Source organism: Coptis chinensis, chromosome 6 (genome assembly GCF_015680905.1).
Source record: "Coptis chinensis isolate HL-2020 chromosome 6, ASM1568090v1, whole genome shotgun sequence".
In the NCBI taxonomy this organism is placed as follows: Eukaryota; Viridiplantae; Streptophyta; class Magnoliopsida; order Ranunculales; family Ranunculaceae; genus Coptis; species Coptis chinensis.
In genome coordinates, this window is record NC_141461.1 from 3,164,482 (window position 1) to 3,179,146 (window position 14,665).

At 36.7% G+C, this 14,665-nt stretch overlaps 2 protein-coding genes across 2 annotated transcripts; both read left to right on the forward strand.

Annotated features, from left to right (window-relative positions):
• The first annotated feature begins 707 nt into the window (after nt 1-707).
• Nucleotides 708-7,772, forward strand: LOC147490766 (Target of Myb protein 1). The gene is made up of 10 exons (XM_086567061.1): nt 708-980; nt 1,242-1,396; nt 1,518-1,596; nt 2,743-2,841; nt 2,954-3,067; nt 3,251-3,396; nt 4,116-4,197; nt 6,335-6,420; nt 6,497-6,685; nt 6,865-7,772. Exons 2-10 carry the CDS (start codon nt 1,287-1,289, stop codon nt 7,514-7,516), a joined length of 1,557 nt encoding a protein of 518 aa, XP_086423187.1. The 5' UTR covers nt 708-980; nt 1,242-1,286; the 3' UTR covers nt 7,517-7,772.
• Nucleotides 7,773-9,477: 1,705 nt separating this feature from the next.
• On the forward strand, nt 9,478-14,521 carry LOC147490767 (putative methyltransferase PMT26). The gene is given in 10 exon segments (XM_086567062.1): nt 9,478-9,521; nt 10,268-11,323; nt 11,423-11,572; nt 12,316-12,554; nt 12,556-12,584; nt 12,673-12,783; nt 12,861-13,035; nt 13,215-13,487; nt 13,730-13,924; nt 14,070-14,521. Coding segments are annotated over 9 exon segments (2,418 nt in total). The 5' UTR covers nt 9,478-9,521; nt 10,268-10,306; the 3' UTR covers nt 14,299-14,521.
• The last annotated feature ends 144 nt before the right edge of the window (nt 14,522-14,665 follow it).

Below are 14,665 nucleotides of genomic sequence, written 5' to 3' on the forward strand. Positions count from 1 at the left end.
AAAGTGTACATAATTAAACAATAACTATGTGCTATTGGAACCGGTTTTCTAGAGTAACTTTTGGAATAGCAATAGCACAATAGTGACAGAGAATAACCCATGCGAGGTGGGTAGAAAGCCTTGGTCTACTTAGCTAAAGTGGTTGACAATGTCTTTAGAATCTTTACATCCATCACCAAGGCAAGCCAGTCTTCATAAAAGGTTCATGTCATGTATTCCTTGGATGATAGCTATTTGTCTAATTCCCATCCACGCCACCAGAGACTAAACAAAGAGACTAAAGAAAGGTCATGGAACTTTTAGTCAGTAGTGGGCCTTGTAGAAAAAGTATATTTGCTCCATTTTACCAGTATAAATTCTCATCAGCTATTTCTCACATGAGACCGGTTCCTCTATAACTGGGTAAAGAGATTAATCTCTGTACCACACACACATATTGTATCTCGGCGCACATACACACATTTCAGAGCACATACACAGGTATCGAGGCATACATACATTTCGGATTTGAATCAACGGCGAGATAACATGGTTACAGAAATAATCTCTGTACCCGGTTGTAGAGATCTCGACTCCTTCTCACATTGGAGTTTTTTGAGTGATTTTGTTAGTCAATCATGAAAATATGTATGTTACAATATTATTGCCTAATAATAATGTTCTTAAGAATGTTGCCATGACAACCTTGACATGATAGAAACATCTACAAGCTGACATGGCATAAAACAAAACACACAAAAAGAGGTTTCTATCTATCCTGTTCGTTAGATAAGACTATGAGACGGCTGTGTTCAAACTTGAAAGTCAATAAAATAAATAGGAGAAAATTCTAAAAATTGAAAAAAAAAAAAAAAAAAAAAAAAAAAAAAGTCAATAGAAGTTGCTCTCGTCTTCCAAACGTCCAAATTATTTCTTCAAGCTCAAAATAAAATACAATAACAACAACTAAAAACCCAAGCCTGCAATCTGTCTTTAAACAGGTACATCCTCAAAATTTGATCTTTTACATTATCATCACAATTGTTGTTGTTGTTTTTTTTTAATATCATTATGTTTACATGTTGGGCCTTTCAATTCAACAGTTTTTTGGTTCAGTATCATGCTTTATGCTTTTTAGCTGATTGGGTGTCTTGAATTGATTAGTAGTGCTTAATTAGCTTGTGATTTTGTACCAAGATCTACCCTTTGGGCTAATTATATAATTCTACTGACGAAATTCATGATTATGATCATTGGTTTAGGGGAAGTAATATATATTGGTGAAGAAAAGAGAGAGGGGGATAAGTATGGCTAATACGGCTGCAGCTCGTGTCGAGAGGGCAACTAGTGATATGCTGATTGGTCCAGATTGGGGGTTAAATATTGAAATATGCGATATTATTAACATGGAACCTGGGTATGTTTCTACATTTTGTATAATTCAAGTTTATTTGTTATTGATCATAGCTTTACTTATGACAGTGCTGATGATCTAATTGTAATTTGTTTTATTGGAATGTTTTGTTTTGAAATTATAGGCAAGCAAAGGATGCTTTGAAGATACTTAAAAAGCGGATCGGAAGTAAAAATCCCAAGATACAACTTCTTGGTCTTTTCGTAAGTTTACAATGGTTGCTCATATATTTCTTTCTCGGTAAATAAAAATAATATCTATTCGTATAAGAAAGTTGGAAGTATAGTTCTTAAGCCATCTTTTAGCTAAAGGATCAAAGAAGATACAAGACAAACCACTAGTGCCCTGTGATCAAATTTAACAGATTAGGTTCCCCATTTAAAGAAGAAATCATCTCATCTAATTTATTAGAATTGCAGTGAGGTTTTCTGCATTGTGAAACACTTAATTGATGTTGATAGCCATCCTACATAACCACATTCCTACCTAACTCATATGCTGTTAAGTTTCGTACTGCTCCCCTTCCATACAGACCATAAGTTGGCAAGTGTTGCATAACTTAGAGGCACGATGAAAGATGCTATATATGTTGCACTTGATGTACATTACCACTGTTAACACGGTGGAGAGCTAGGTCTTTCTAAATGTGAGATAATGATGCCTAGAGAATTTGGCACTGCATCTTTCGTGAGATTTCTTGTCGTGGAGCAGTCAAGGTGGTTTTGTTTCAACACTGGAACATATAAGACTCCCATACATACTTTTAGTGACTGGGATGTATGAGGTACCCCAAGAAGAGGGTTGAAAGCTCACAAGAAAAGGCGCATCCAACTCAAAACCAATTGGCAATGAGTGGAGTGGTTCCGTGATAGTAATTGGATAGGCTTTAAACTCACGATGTGGGACTAATAGCCTCAACAATGTTAAATCTTTTTAGCCTCTCTATACTCTTTGAGCTAAGCTGTTCAAATAATTTATCTGAGCTAGTTTAAGCTATTATAAGGCTCCCACTTGGTATAGCTATTATAAAGACAAGTGTAGGGGTGAGACTGAGAAGGTTTGGATTAGTCCATGGAATGCCCCTTCTTGTAATCAATTGTTGCCTATAAGAAACATACAACAATCAAATAGTTTAACAGAGTACAAAATTGCTGACACCTAAACCCATTTGGCCGACTTGTGCCGTTTTCTAAAAGGTTTTAGTCTCATACATATATCGATCTCCTCTCAGATGAGTAGGTGATACAAATCAACTGGTTTTGGCACATTAGTAGATCCTTATATGCAATCATGACATACTTCTCGTCTTCAGAGTTTATGAATGATGTTACTTGTTCTTGAAATGTCAGGTGTTGGAGACCCTCAGTAAAAATTGTGGAGAGAGTGTTTATCAGCAGATAGTTGAGCGTGATATCTTACATGAGATGGTCAAAGTAGTGAAAAAGAAGGTGGTGTGATTTCTCCTTTATCTTATTCCTTTTGGATTTGCTATTCTTTTTTTTTTTTCTTCTTCTGTAGATTTGGTTTCTCTTTTCTCATTTCTTTATATCAATTTTGTAGCCTGACTTGAATGTAAGGGAAAAGATCTTGATTCTCATTGATACATGGCAAGAAGCTTTTGGGGGACCTGGAGGAAGGTATCCTCAGTACTATGCTGCATACAATGAACTGAAGGTGCTTATTCAAGAGTTTCTCTCCTATTTTAAGTTTGTCTATGCGACACTTATTTCTTATAGCTAAATGTCATAGACCACTAATGGATGCTTGTTTAACATCCAAAAAGTTATTAATTGAGTTGTCAGTATGGTTCTTTTCTCCCCAAAAGAATTAATATTCCCATTTCTCAATTATTGGCAGTCTGTTGGAGTAGAATTCCCACCTCGTGCAGAAAACAGTGTTCCTTTGTTTACTCCACCACAAACTCAGCCTATACTTCACCCTGCTTCAACATTTGAGGATGAAGCTATTGAGGCCTCACTCCGGAATGATGATTCTGGTATCAGGTACTACTCTTCGTGCAACAGTAACTCGTATTTTGGTGGTTCCCTGTGGGTACTGTTTGTAGACAGGAGCAGCTCCTGAAAAATTTGGCCCCTAGGTGGGACCGTGGGATCCCAAAAGGGGTACTCAAATGAATTACGCTATGTAACGTGGTCAAAACAATAAAAGACCACATTTCCATAGAAAAAGGAATAAAATACGAAGTTGCTATTCTTTGTTGTTGTTGGGAATAATGAAGAGAGGAAATGGAGAGCTAGGGGTTAATAAAGTTATCAAAGATAAAAAAGAAATGAGAAATGAACTGAGCTCGGAGAAAACTAGATCTTACTGGTGTTAACAGACTTAAAAAACACTAAAAGGCATCTTGGGTTGTACAACTATGAGCCCCCCTATAGGATCAGTCAGCCCTGAATATATGTAGTACTTGCTTTCGAGGTGCTTGTGTGGTTAGTGAAGCCCATGCTTAATACAGAAGTTTGTTGGGTACCAGGGTAGCTTTTTAGATCCCATGTATAATTAATTACACACTAGTTCAGTTTTACTAAAATAATAATTGTGATTTTCCAGAAATAGTTTATAAAAAAGCAATCACTAGTCTTTTAATAGGAGTTTTTGTGTATCTCTTTGTTTGTGATGAAAGAGTTTTTGTTACATTTGACCTTTTCTCCTTTCTTTTTATTATTATTATTATTATTATTGATTTATTTTCTTTTAAATGCAGCTTGGAGGAGATTCAAACTGTTCGGGGATTAGCAGATGTGTTAACAGAAATGCTTAGTGCGTTGGATCCTAAGAGTCCCGAGGTAATTGTTCTTTACAGTTTTTGTATTTATAATATATTTTTTTGGACTTTTACCAAGCTGTACTCATTCTTTCCACCCTACTTTTGTCCTAGAAATATGTGTCTGCTACAAGTGTTGTATAAACCGGAAAAAACCGCGATTTGACTTCACGAATTAACTTGAACCGCAATGAAAACGAGATAAATCGTTGGCAAAACTGGAAATGTACAACATGTGGTTTGTATCAAATCGCGATTTGAAATTGAAATCTTACGGTTTGGAGAGAGAGATGAGGGGGAAAAACAGTTTTTTTTCAGAAGAAAATTGGGGGAAAGTTAGAAATAGTTCTTATTTACATACCTTTAATTTAATTTTCTATTTTTGGTTTTGAGTTTTTCCATCGGGTTGCCATTGATGGCTTGTGACTCTGCTGGTTTTGTTTCTCCAATCTCCACCCAATGGAGAAGAAAGACTTTGCTTTGTGCACTCTTGTGAAGCAGGACAATAAAGTTGGGACCACTTTAGTTAAAAAATTTAGAACATCAAGTTGGGGTGGGCCTAACGTTCCCTTTATATTATTATTATTATTATTATTATTACTTCATTAGCTCCTTTTCTTGTGTAATGTGCAAATGGGCCACTTTTGAGGACAAAAAACAATTTATTATTACTTGACTAGTCCCCTTTTCTTGTGTAATGTGCAAATTGGAAATTTTTAAGGACAAAGTTCAAATGAAATGGATTGAAATTACATGAAGTTAGAATAAAAAATATTCTAACGCATTCATACTTGAGAAAACAATCCAACTACTTGCATTAGATGCATTAAACTTTAGTTTTCTTTGTCTTTTTTATGTGTAAAGAACCATCAGTTTTTCTTTTTTCCACGCTTACATTTAACCTTATCTTTTGAGTTATGTTTGAATTTGAGGGACACTGGACACTGGACACTTGTAAATGTTTTTGAATCTGCAAAGCAATGTCCAAGACCATCTTCTCCATTTGATGACCTATCAAAGCAAGGAATAATTTATGAAAATCATGTAAAAATTCATGGTAATTTATCGAAATCATGGAAAAATTCACATAAACTTTATACTTGTGTAGGTTTCTAATCATACATATATTTTTTGGAGAAAAAAATCGTACGATTTACGATGCGGTTTAAGATTTAATCTAACTCTTAACCTCTACGATTTACGATTCTACAACATTGTCTGCTACTCCATTTTTCCTTGATATTATATAGTCATAGGGTTTCCCTGGCAATCAAACTGTATTTCTTGATACTATAATGACCAATCTTGCAGTTACAATATAGCAATTACCTCATATGCAAATTATTCTATTGGATATTCCTCAACTTAGCTACTATAAATAACTAAATATGTGAATTTAGGTTTTTTCAATGCCCATTTTCTTGTATAATCTCTTTGATATAAATATGGGTTAACTAGTATTACCCCCCCACTAGATGAGCCAATTTCTCCCCCCCCCCCCAACTAGATGGGAAATTAGGGTCTCCCCCCTAAACACACGGTCAACTTGGTTTGATCGTTAACTTTCAAGTCAAATAATTGAAAATTACACAAATGCCCTCATTATTTTCAAAAAGAAAATGTTCAATTTTAATTAGGTGGGGGCATTTAAGTCATTTTCAGTTGTTTGACTTGAAAGTTAACAGTCAAACCAAGTTGACCGTGTTGTTTAGGGGGGAGACCCTAATTTCCCATCTAGGGGATCCTAATTGGCTCATCTAGTAGGGGGGTAACACTAGTTCACCCTATAAATATTCCAAGAAAACGTTACCTAACCAAACAAAAGAAAAAAAAAAGGAAAGAAAAAAGTAATCTTTCAGGTGAAGGAATATATGTGGCACATGAGCAACATAACAAATTATAATTGATAGTGTCACTAACGAACTAAGCTAGTAGCTGCTGTATGGAAATAGAAATAACTATCCTCCTACTCAAGTTGTTGAAAGTTGAGTGTGCCTCTGGATGGGTGTAAGGAAGACCTAGACTGACCACAAAATAAGATTTGCAGATGTTGTATTTTAGGCTTTCTTTCAGCTTGTTATCCAACATGGAAATATTGACACGTTCCGAGACCAAATTTTCTGGGCCTTTCTTACTACATCTCATATGCAATTATGCAGGGTGTGAAGCAAGAGGTGATAGTTGATCTTGTTGACCAGTGCCAATCTTACCAAAAGCGTGTAATGATTCTCGTGAACAATACAACGTATAATCTCTTCCTACTCTTTTCTTTACATTTCCAAATATCTTTGATATTTACTTGGTGGTTGCTTACCATACAGGGATGAGGAACTTTTATGTCAGGGGTTGACTCTCAATGATGATTTGCAGCGTGTGCTTCGCCAACACGATGCTATTGTAAAAGGAAGTCCTGTTGGAGTTAGTGTTAGAGAGACTCCTGTTGCACCTCTTGTTAATGTCAATCACGAGGAAGATGAATCAGAAGACGATTTCGCTCGGTTATCTCGCAGGTGACAAGAGTGCCTTTTGTTTCTCCATATAGTATATACTTACCATTAACTATCATGATTTTCCTGGTTTGAATACATCACATCATGTATGATTCAATAAGAGTTAAATACTTTTGGAGTTATTTATATAAGCTGTTCAAGTTAAATGGCGAATGGAGTTGGTAACACAGTTTCTGCAGGTCTTCAAGGGACAATGTGCAGGGTCAAGGTTCAAAGTCTGCCAATGCAAAGGGTGAAAAGTTGCAAGTTACCCCATTTCTGCCTCCACCCCCGTCGTCAAAGAAGCCGAACAGTAGAGATGTCGGTGTGGTTGATTATCTCAGTGGCGATTCCTACAAAGCAGAAAGGTCTGCTGAAGTGCTGCAAGTGACATCTGATGCAGAGCCATTTCATTCTGACAGTCCCCATGGCAACCTGCCAGTAACATCTACATTAAATTTCTCACCACCCACATATAGGAATGATTCAACCTCAACGCCGGTGTTCACTGAGCAACCTAAATATGATGAACCCGAATCAACTGAAAGGCTCCCTCCTGCTCCTTGGGAGGTGCAGTCTCCTGTTGTCATACCTCCACCCCCAGCCAAGTACAATCAGAGAGAGCAATTCTTCAAGCATCAGAAGCAGTCAGGTAGTTCTTCCCCTGGAGGAAGCGGATCAGGTTTCAATCAAGACGGGTTAGTAGGACAAACCCAAAATCTAACTCTTAACCAAGAGACAAGAGGTCAGGGTGCTTCCACCCCAAAACAAACCAAATTGGAAGATGCTCTCTTCAAAGATCTAGTTGATTTTGCTAAATCCAAGTCGTCTTCGCCATCATCCAGGCCCTAGTCAGAAGAACTTATTGGCGGTTTCTTAGCAAGTGGATTAGAGGTACTCTTATCATGTGTGGGTAGGTATAGTGAATCAGATTTTACGTGTGGTCACATGAGTTGGTGCAGTCGAATAAAAATGGGTAAAAATGATTGCTGTTGTTTGTCTATGTTTATCTAGCAACATGTTGTCAGTTAATGAGTGCATTATAGTGTGTTGGAAATATTTATCTACCTGAATTCTTCATATAGATAATATCATTCTTCTTTCGCCTTGTTCTTGATTTCCTTGTGTATTTGTAAGTATATACTTCCAAGTTCCAATAAATGTTATTTGTTATTTGTAAGCTCCCGTGTTTAAGGGAATTATTGTCATGCAATGTAAGTTTTCCCGATGTTTATTTGCGTGAAGAAGTAAGAACGGTGTCTTGACTGTCTTCTATTCTTCTTAAATAAGTTGCATGCATGCATGCATTCTGCCAAATACCCTACGCAAAAAATGCATGACATTTGACATGTACATTCAGCAATTGACTCTGGAGATTTGAACAGTCGTTTAACAGTAGAATATATACTCTAACCATTTCACTCGAATGTGTACTATCCAAATCACACGTTAGGACCCGTCATCTCATTTCATGTCTGATGTATCTAGTATCTACTCTCCAAATCTGCAAATGGATTTGGATTAGTTACTACTTTTTTTTTGATAATTTAGTTACTACTTTCCAATCAAAGAAAAAGTCATAATGCTTATGGAATATGGAGTAATATTTAAGTTTCAGGGGAGAGCGACTTTGCAAAGTCGGTGATTGTTTACACTCTACACAATTTAACGTCATGGCACATGGCACATGGCACATTCTCCGGACTATAGACAGACTTATCCTAGTTCCTACTGCCACCAACGACCCAGATTAGATTCATGTATTTATCTCATTTTCCTATGTATATTTAATTCCATGTACCTTGCATGTGCTGATGTGCATAATGCAAGTTTTAAGGTAAAAATTTTCTGTTATTGACGTTTGGATGCACGCGGTTGATTGTGCATCGAGATAGACAATAAACAAACAAACAAATCTTAACCGCTTAAGATTAAGGCCCAAAATATCACCGATATATTGCCGATATATATAATTTTTTTTAGTATACTGATATTGATATATCTGATATATATCTACCGAATATTGAATCCTTTTTTTCCCAAGATATATTGGAATTCTCGATATAAAACTTTATATTGCCGATATAACCGATATGTACGCTATTTACAATATATATTATTTGACTTTTTGACCATTTTTTAATATAACTAGATAAGCTGCAGCGGGGGGGTGGCCGGGAGGTGGAGAGAGAGAGATGAGTTTGTGGTGGGGAGAGAGAGAGTTGGGTTTGGTTAAGAAAGGAGGAGAAAAAAAGAGAGAGGGAGAGAAAAAGTGAAAGAGGAAAATTGAGGCTGTATAAATCACTCTTAGATTGTGAGAACAGTTTGGAAGAGAGATTGGAGGCGGAAAAATGAGAGAAGAGGGGGGTACGGTCAGACACAAAGTAAGGTTATTTAGGGATACGGACAGACACATGAGAGAGTGATACGTATGAAGTGGTTTTTTGTGAGAGTGTTAAATAGTGACTTCAAGAGTTCGCTCACGCTCACAGAATATCTAATATTTATGATATTTTATGATATTTTTTTACTGATATTTTTGATATTTTAGATAGTTTGGACGGGTCACAAAAAAATATATATATTCGATATATATATTAGTTTTTAAGTACATCGAAATATTTACAAATTCGATATTTTGGGGCCTTGCTTAATATACAATAAAAATAAAAAGATCAGTGTCGGTATACTTTTTTTTGGCACTGACATCTTAACTTCACTATCAAAAAAAAAAAAAAAAAAAAGGCACTGACATCTTAACCACTGTAAACTATCTCTTAATTAATAACACCTTCCCACCCCCAAAACGATATGATATGTATATTTGATCACATTTCAATCCAAGAAAAGTAACAAGGTTGGTAGTGTCTATTAGTCTAATATAAGTTGGTAGAGTTAATTTTTCTTCTTCTTATTTATTTTTTTGTTTCTTGTTGGCTTAGTAGTAAAGCAAATTATTACACTGTGTCCATAATTAATAATGGGGACCGCGTAACAAAGTACAGATCATAACATGGGCATCAAAAAAAGCTTTCATTCATTCACACTCTCAAATCTCAATCCAGTCAAAGCTTTCACTCAGTATATCACGGCATGCCTTCCTGGCCTTTCTATAATATAAATAATCAAATAAAATCTCTCTTATTATATCATCTTTCATTTCATTTCATTTCATTTCTCTCTCTGTTCTATTCTTTGAGGAGATTAGGAGGTAAACTTGATTCTTCTTCACATTGATTTCAATTTATAAGATCTTTTAACACACTATTTGATGTAGATCTACATTATATATTCGGATGGTTTAGTTTATAATCGATGTAGATCTGGCTTTGTTTTGATTTGTATTCCTCATCTCTGCATTGCATTTCTTGTTTTTTTAAGCTCGTTCTAGTATAAATCTCACATAGATCTGATGATGATGATGATGATGATGATTCAATCAGTAAAACACTTACTCTTGTTTGCTTAAATACCTAGTTGAATCATGTTGAATCATGTTGTAAATGTTGTTGATTCTTTAATTTGATAGCGAGGCTCAGTAAGGAAGATAATGGGACCAGGGTTTTGAATTTATGTAATTTGATTTTATTGTGATTTGTTCAGGTAGATCCCTGAGGGGTATTTTTATGTGAAGAAAAAAAAATGGCATTTGGGAAAAATGCCAGAGGGGACAGTAGGAAGCAATCCTCGTCCTACTGTTCGACACTCACTATTGTTGTGTTTGTTGCACTTTGCTTGGTTGGTGTCTGGATGATGACATCTACATCTGTAGTTCCAACGCAGAACTCGGATGTGTCTACTCAAGAGGAGAACAAAGCAGAGGTGAAACATCAAGTTGCCGAGACTGATTCTCGGCAATTTGAAGATAATCCTGGAGATTTGCCAGAAGATGCAATGAAAGGAGACTCCAATACCAATTCCAACAGTAATGCTTCCGAGGATGAAGGTAACTCTGATGTGCAGCAGAACCAAAAGGAACCTGAGCAGACAAATGAGAATAAAATTGAAGAAAATCAGGATGAGAAGCCTGAGGATAAGAAGACTGAGTCTGATGATAATTCACAGAAAGAGGTTGAAAATGATGGGGATGGAAAGACTGATGGCGGGGAAACAAAAGAAGGTGGAGACTCCGATTCAGAGGCTGGTGAAATGAAAAAAGAGGATGCAGACTCGAATGCTATCAAGCAGGCAGAATTGGAGGACACGACAGGTGAAACTAAGCAGGACAATAAAGCGGAGGGTCAGATAGAGGAGAAGGTTGAGGAAAACCAGGAAAACAAGTCCGGAAGTGAGAATAAGACGGACAACCAAGACAAGAACACAAAAGAGGTATTTCCTGATGGGGCACAATCAGAAATCCTCAAGGAGACCACCACTCAGAATGGGCAATGGTCGACTCAGGCAGACGAGTCAAAGAATGAAAAACAAGCTCAACAGTCTGCAACTAGTCAGGGTGGATACAAATGGAAAGTTTGCAATGTAACTGCTGGCCCAGATTACATTCCTTGCCTTGACAATTGGCAAGCTATTAGGAAGCTTCATAGTACCAAGCACTATGAGCATCGAGAAAGGCACTGTCCTGAAGAAGGTCCCACTTGCCTTGTCCCTCTACCTGAAGGATACAGACAACCAATTGAATGGCCTACAAGCAGGGAGAAGGTGAACCATTTTCTATGTTTTTTGCATCCAATTGGGAGTTCACGTCCTTTTGTTCATTTCTTCAGTCAACCATAATCTGTTATTGTCTCTCCTGTGCAGATATGGTACAATAATATTCCTCATACCAAGCTTGCGAAGGTAAAGGGGCACCAAAATTGGGTAAAAGTTTCTGGTGAATACCTTACATTTCCTGGTGGTGGAACTCAATTCAAGAATGGTGCTCTGCATTACATTGATTTCATCCAGGATGTGAGTTCTTGTTTATACACTGCTTTGAAAAAACTGCTTCCTTAATTCCTTGTTTCTGTTTTAGAAAAATCTCTAATTAATACTTGGTCATATTTCCTATGCTCACTTGCTACTTGTTTCCAATTTATTAAACTTATTTCATCCTAGTCATGTTTTGTAGGACTAGAAATGTAATTCAAATTATAGCCTCTATATTATTATGTTTGGGATCATCACATGTTCTTGCATTTTATACTTTCCTGATGTCAAGTTCCATCGCTGCTTCAGTGTGTAAAAACTAAGGAAAGTTTTTGTAAATCTAGATTTGGGTATCCTGTTACTGGGAAATTTCCACAGTGAATTATTTCCTGTGTTTGAAATTTGATTACATATCGTTGTGCTAGGCATGGGTTTGTCTAGAAAAATATGGACTTAAATCATTGCTATGATAGTTGAACTTAATTTTTGCTATGATAGTTGAACTTAATTTGTAAACACTTAATTAAATAAAATAAGTTTAAAAAAAGTGTGATCACTGTCAAGTTCTTGTTTACCATTTTTTTTCTATAGATATATAGATATATGTTTATATTTTTATTATTTAACCAACCTTCTATTAATTTATTTCTCTTTCTAACAATCTGCTTCCCATTTCTGACTAATATGTGGGGAAACCCCAAAGATTCTCTTATTAAGAAATACTGCTAGAAAATGTCTTTACTTATATTTATATGCAACATGACTATATTTGGTCTCGTTTGTAGTCTGTCTCTGACATAGCTTGGGGCAAACGGACCCGTGTTATATTGGATGTTGGATGTGGCGTCGCTAGTTTTGGAGGATTTCTTTTTGACAGAGATGTGCTTACGATGTCATTTGCTCCTAAGGATGAACATGAAGCTCAAGTGCAATTTGCACTCGAAAGGGGAATACCAGCTATATCAGCCGTCATGGGGACTAAGAGATTACCGTATCCTGGCAGGGTCTTTGATCTTGTCCACTGTGCGCTGTAGGGTACCGTGGCACATTGAAGGTATTTCTATCTTGCAATGGCTTTCTGGTGATGTTATTTAGTATAACTGCTCTTCTGTTCTGGAACTCATTGGGATTTGAGTATGCAGGTGGCAAACTTCTTTTAGAGTTGAACCGGGTTTTGCGACCTGGTGGTTACTTCGTGTGGTCTGCTACTCCAGTATACCAGAAGCTGGCAGAAGATGTTGAAATCTGGACAGGTATATTACGTTACTAGTTGTCTGTTTTGAATAGGGAATTGATAGATCGCTAACTCTGTTCTGCAAAATTGATGCAGCCATGTCTGCACTAATGAAGAAGATGTGCTGGGAACTAGTAGTGATTAAAAATGATACAGTAAACCAAGTAGGTGCTGCTATATTCAGGAAACCCACTTCAAATGAATGCTACGAGCAAAGAGCAGAAAATGAACCTCCACTGTGCAAAGACTCTGCTGATGCAAATGCAGCCTGGTATGTTTTTGTTTTTTTTTTTTTTTTTTTTTTTTTATGTGTAGTTTTATATGTTTGACCTGGTGAGCTATACGCGTGTTAAAAATAAAGGCGATTCAGTGTCCTCGTTTGATAGGTTTCTAGCCCAGTTAGAACTCATTGAGCTAAGCTTCCTGACACGTGATTATTTATCGTCGTAGGAATGTGCCACTGGAGGCATGTATGCACAAGATCCCAGTTGATGCATCTGAGCGGGGATCTCAGTGGCCAGAACAATGGTCTGCAAGGGCGGAAAAGGTGCCTTATTGGCTGAAGAGTTCCCAGGTTGGTGTTTACGGCAAAGCAGCCCCAGAAGATTTCGCGGCAGATTACGAGCATTGGAAACGTGTTGTGAGCAAGTCATATCTGAATGGGATGGGAATTAGCTGGTCTAAAGTGAGGAATGTTATGGACATGAGATCTGTTTATGGAGGGTAAGCAGATGGATTTATAGTGACAATATCTTGTTATGCATTGGATGGTTAAGCAATTGCTTTACTATCATATCTTTGTTTCACTGTGTTTTGTGTCAAAATTGAAACATTTTGTAGTTTTCTTTTTGGTAATCAACATGCGTATAATTTACTAATAAGAATAAAACAAGTGAAATACATGTATAATCACTCTTCTAATTTTCACTAGTCTTTCATGTTCATTTTGAACTTTTTTTTTGCAGTTTTGCTGCAGCTCTGAAAGACTTAAATGTGTGGGTCATGAATGTGGTGCCTATTGATTCTCCAGATACATTGCCCATAATTTACGAACGGGGTATGTTCGGTATGTATCATGACTGGTGTGAATCTTTTAGCACCTATCCTAGGTCCTACGACCTTCTACATGCGGACCATATTTTCTCCAAGATCAAAAAGAGGTTTGTTGTCCTATACTCCTATCTTAGTCCAGTTTTCACGTTTTGACTTCAGCAAAGGAAAAATTTTCATTTTCTTACAGTTGCAGTATCAGTTCTTTATCTCCTCCAGTTCGACTCTTGTTTATGAATAGTTTTCTTGTTGCAGGTGCAACCTAGTGTCTGTGATTGCTGAGGTCGATCGGATATTGAGGCCAGAAGGAAAGTTGATTGTGCGTGACAATGTTGAAACTATTAGCGAGGTGGAGAGTATGGCAAAGTCCATGCAGTGGGAGATACGGTTGACATTCTCCAAGGACAAAGAGGGATTGTTGTGTGTTCAAAAGAGTGTGTGGCGACCCACAGAGGTAGAGACAGTTACGGCAGCCATTGCTTAAGCATTGTCTGCTGTTCTTAGGTATTTTTTGGTCACATATGCTTCCATTCCTAATTCTAAATTGTTATAAATGTAATTTAGCTTGTGTATCATTTCTGTTGTTTGTCTTTTTTCCATTTTAGGCCTCAACTCCAAATTTCATCTCTTTGTTCATTTTTCAGAGGGAAGGACCCTGAATTTTGGCTGTAAAATCACATTTTGATATCAATGGAATATATTTGCAATTGTGAAGTGTACAGTCAATAGACATTTTTTTTTATGTTACTACTTTTCTTGAACAATTTTAATTGTAGTTAACTTGATCAAATAAAAAGAACATAAATTTCTAGACTGAGCAGCAGTCTATCAATGCTTTGGCAAACAGTTGT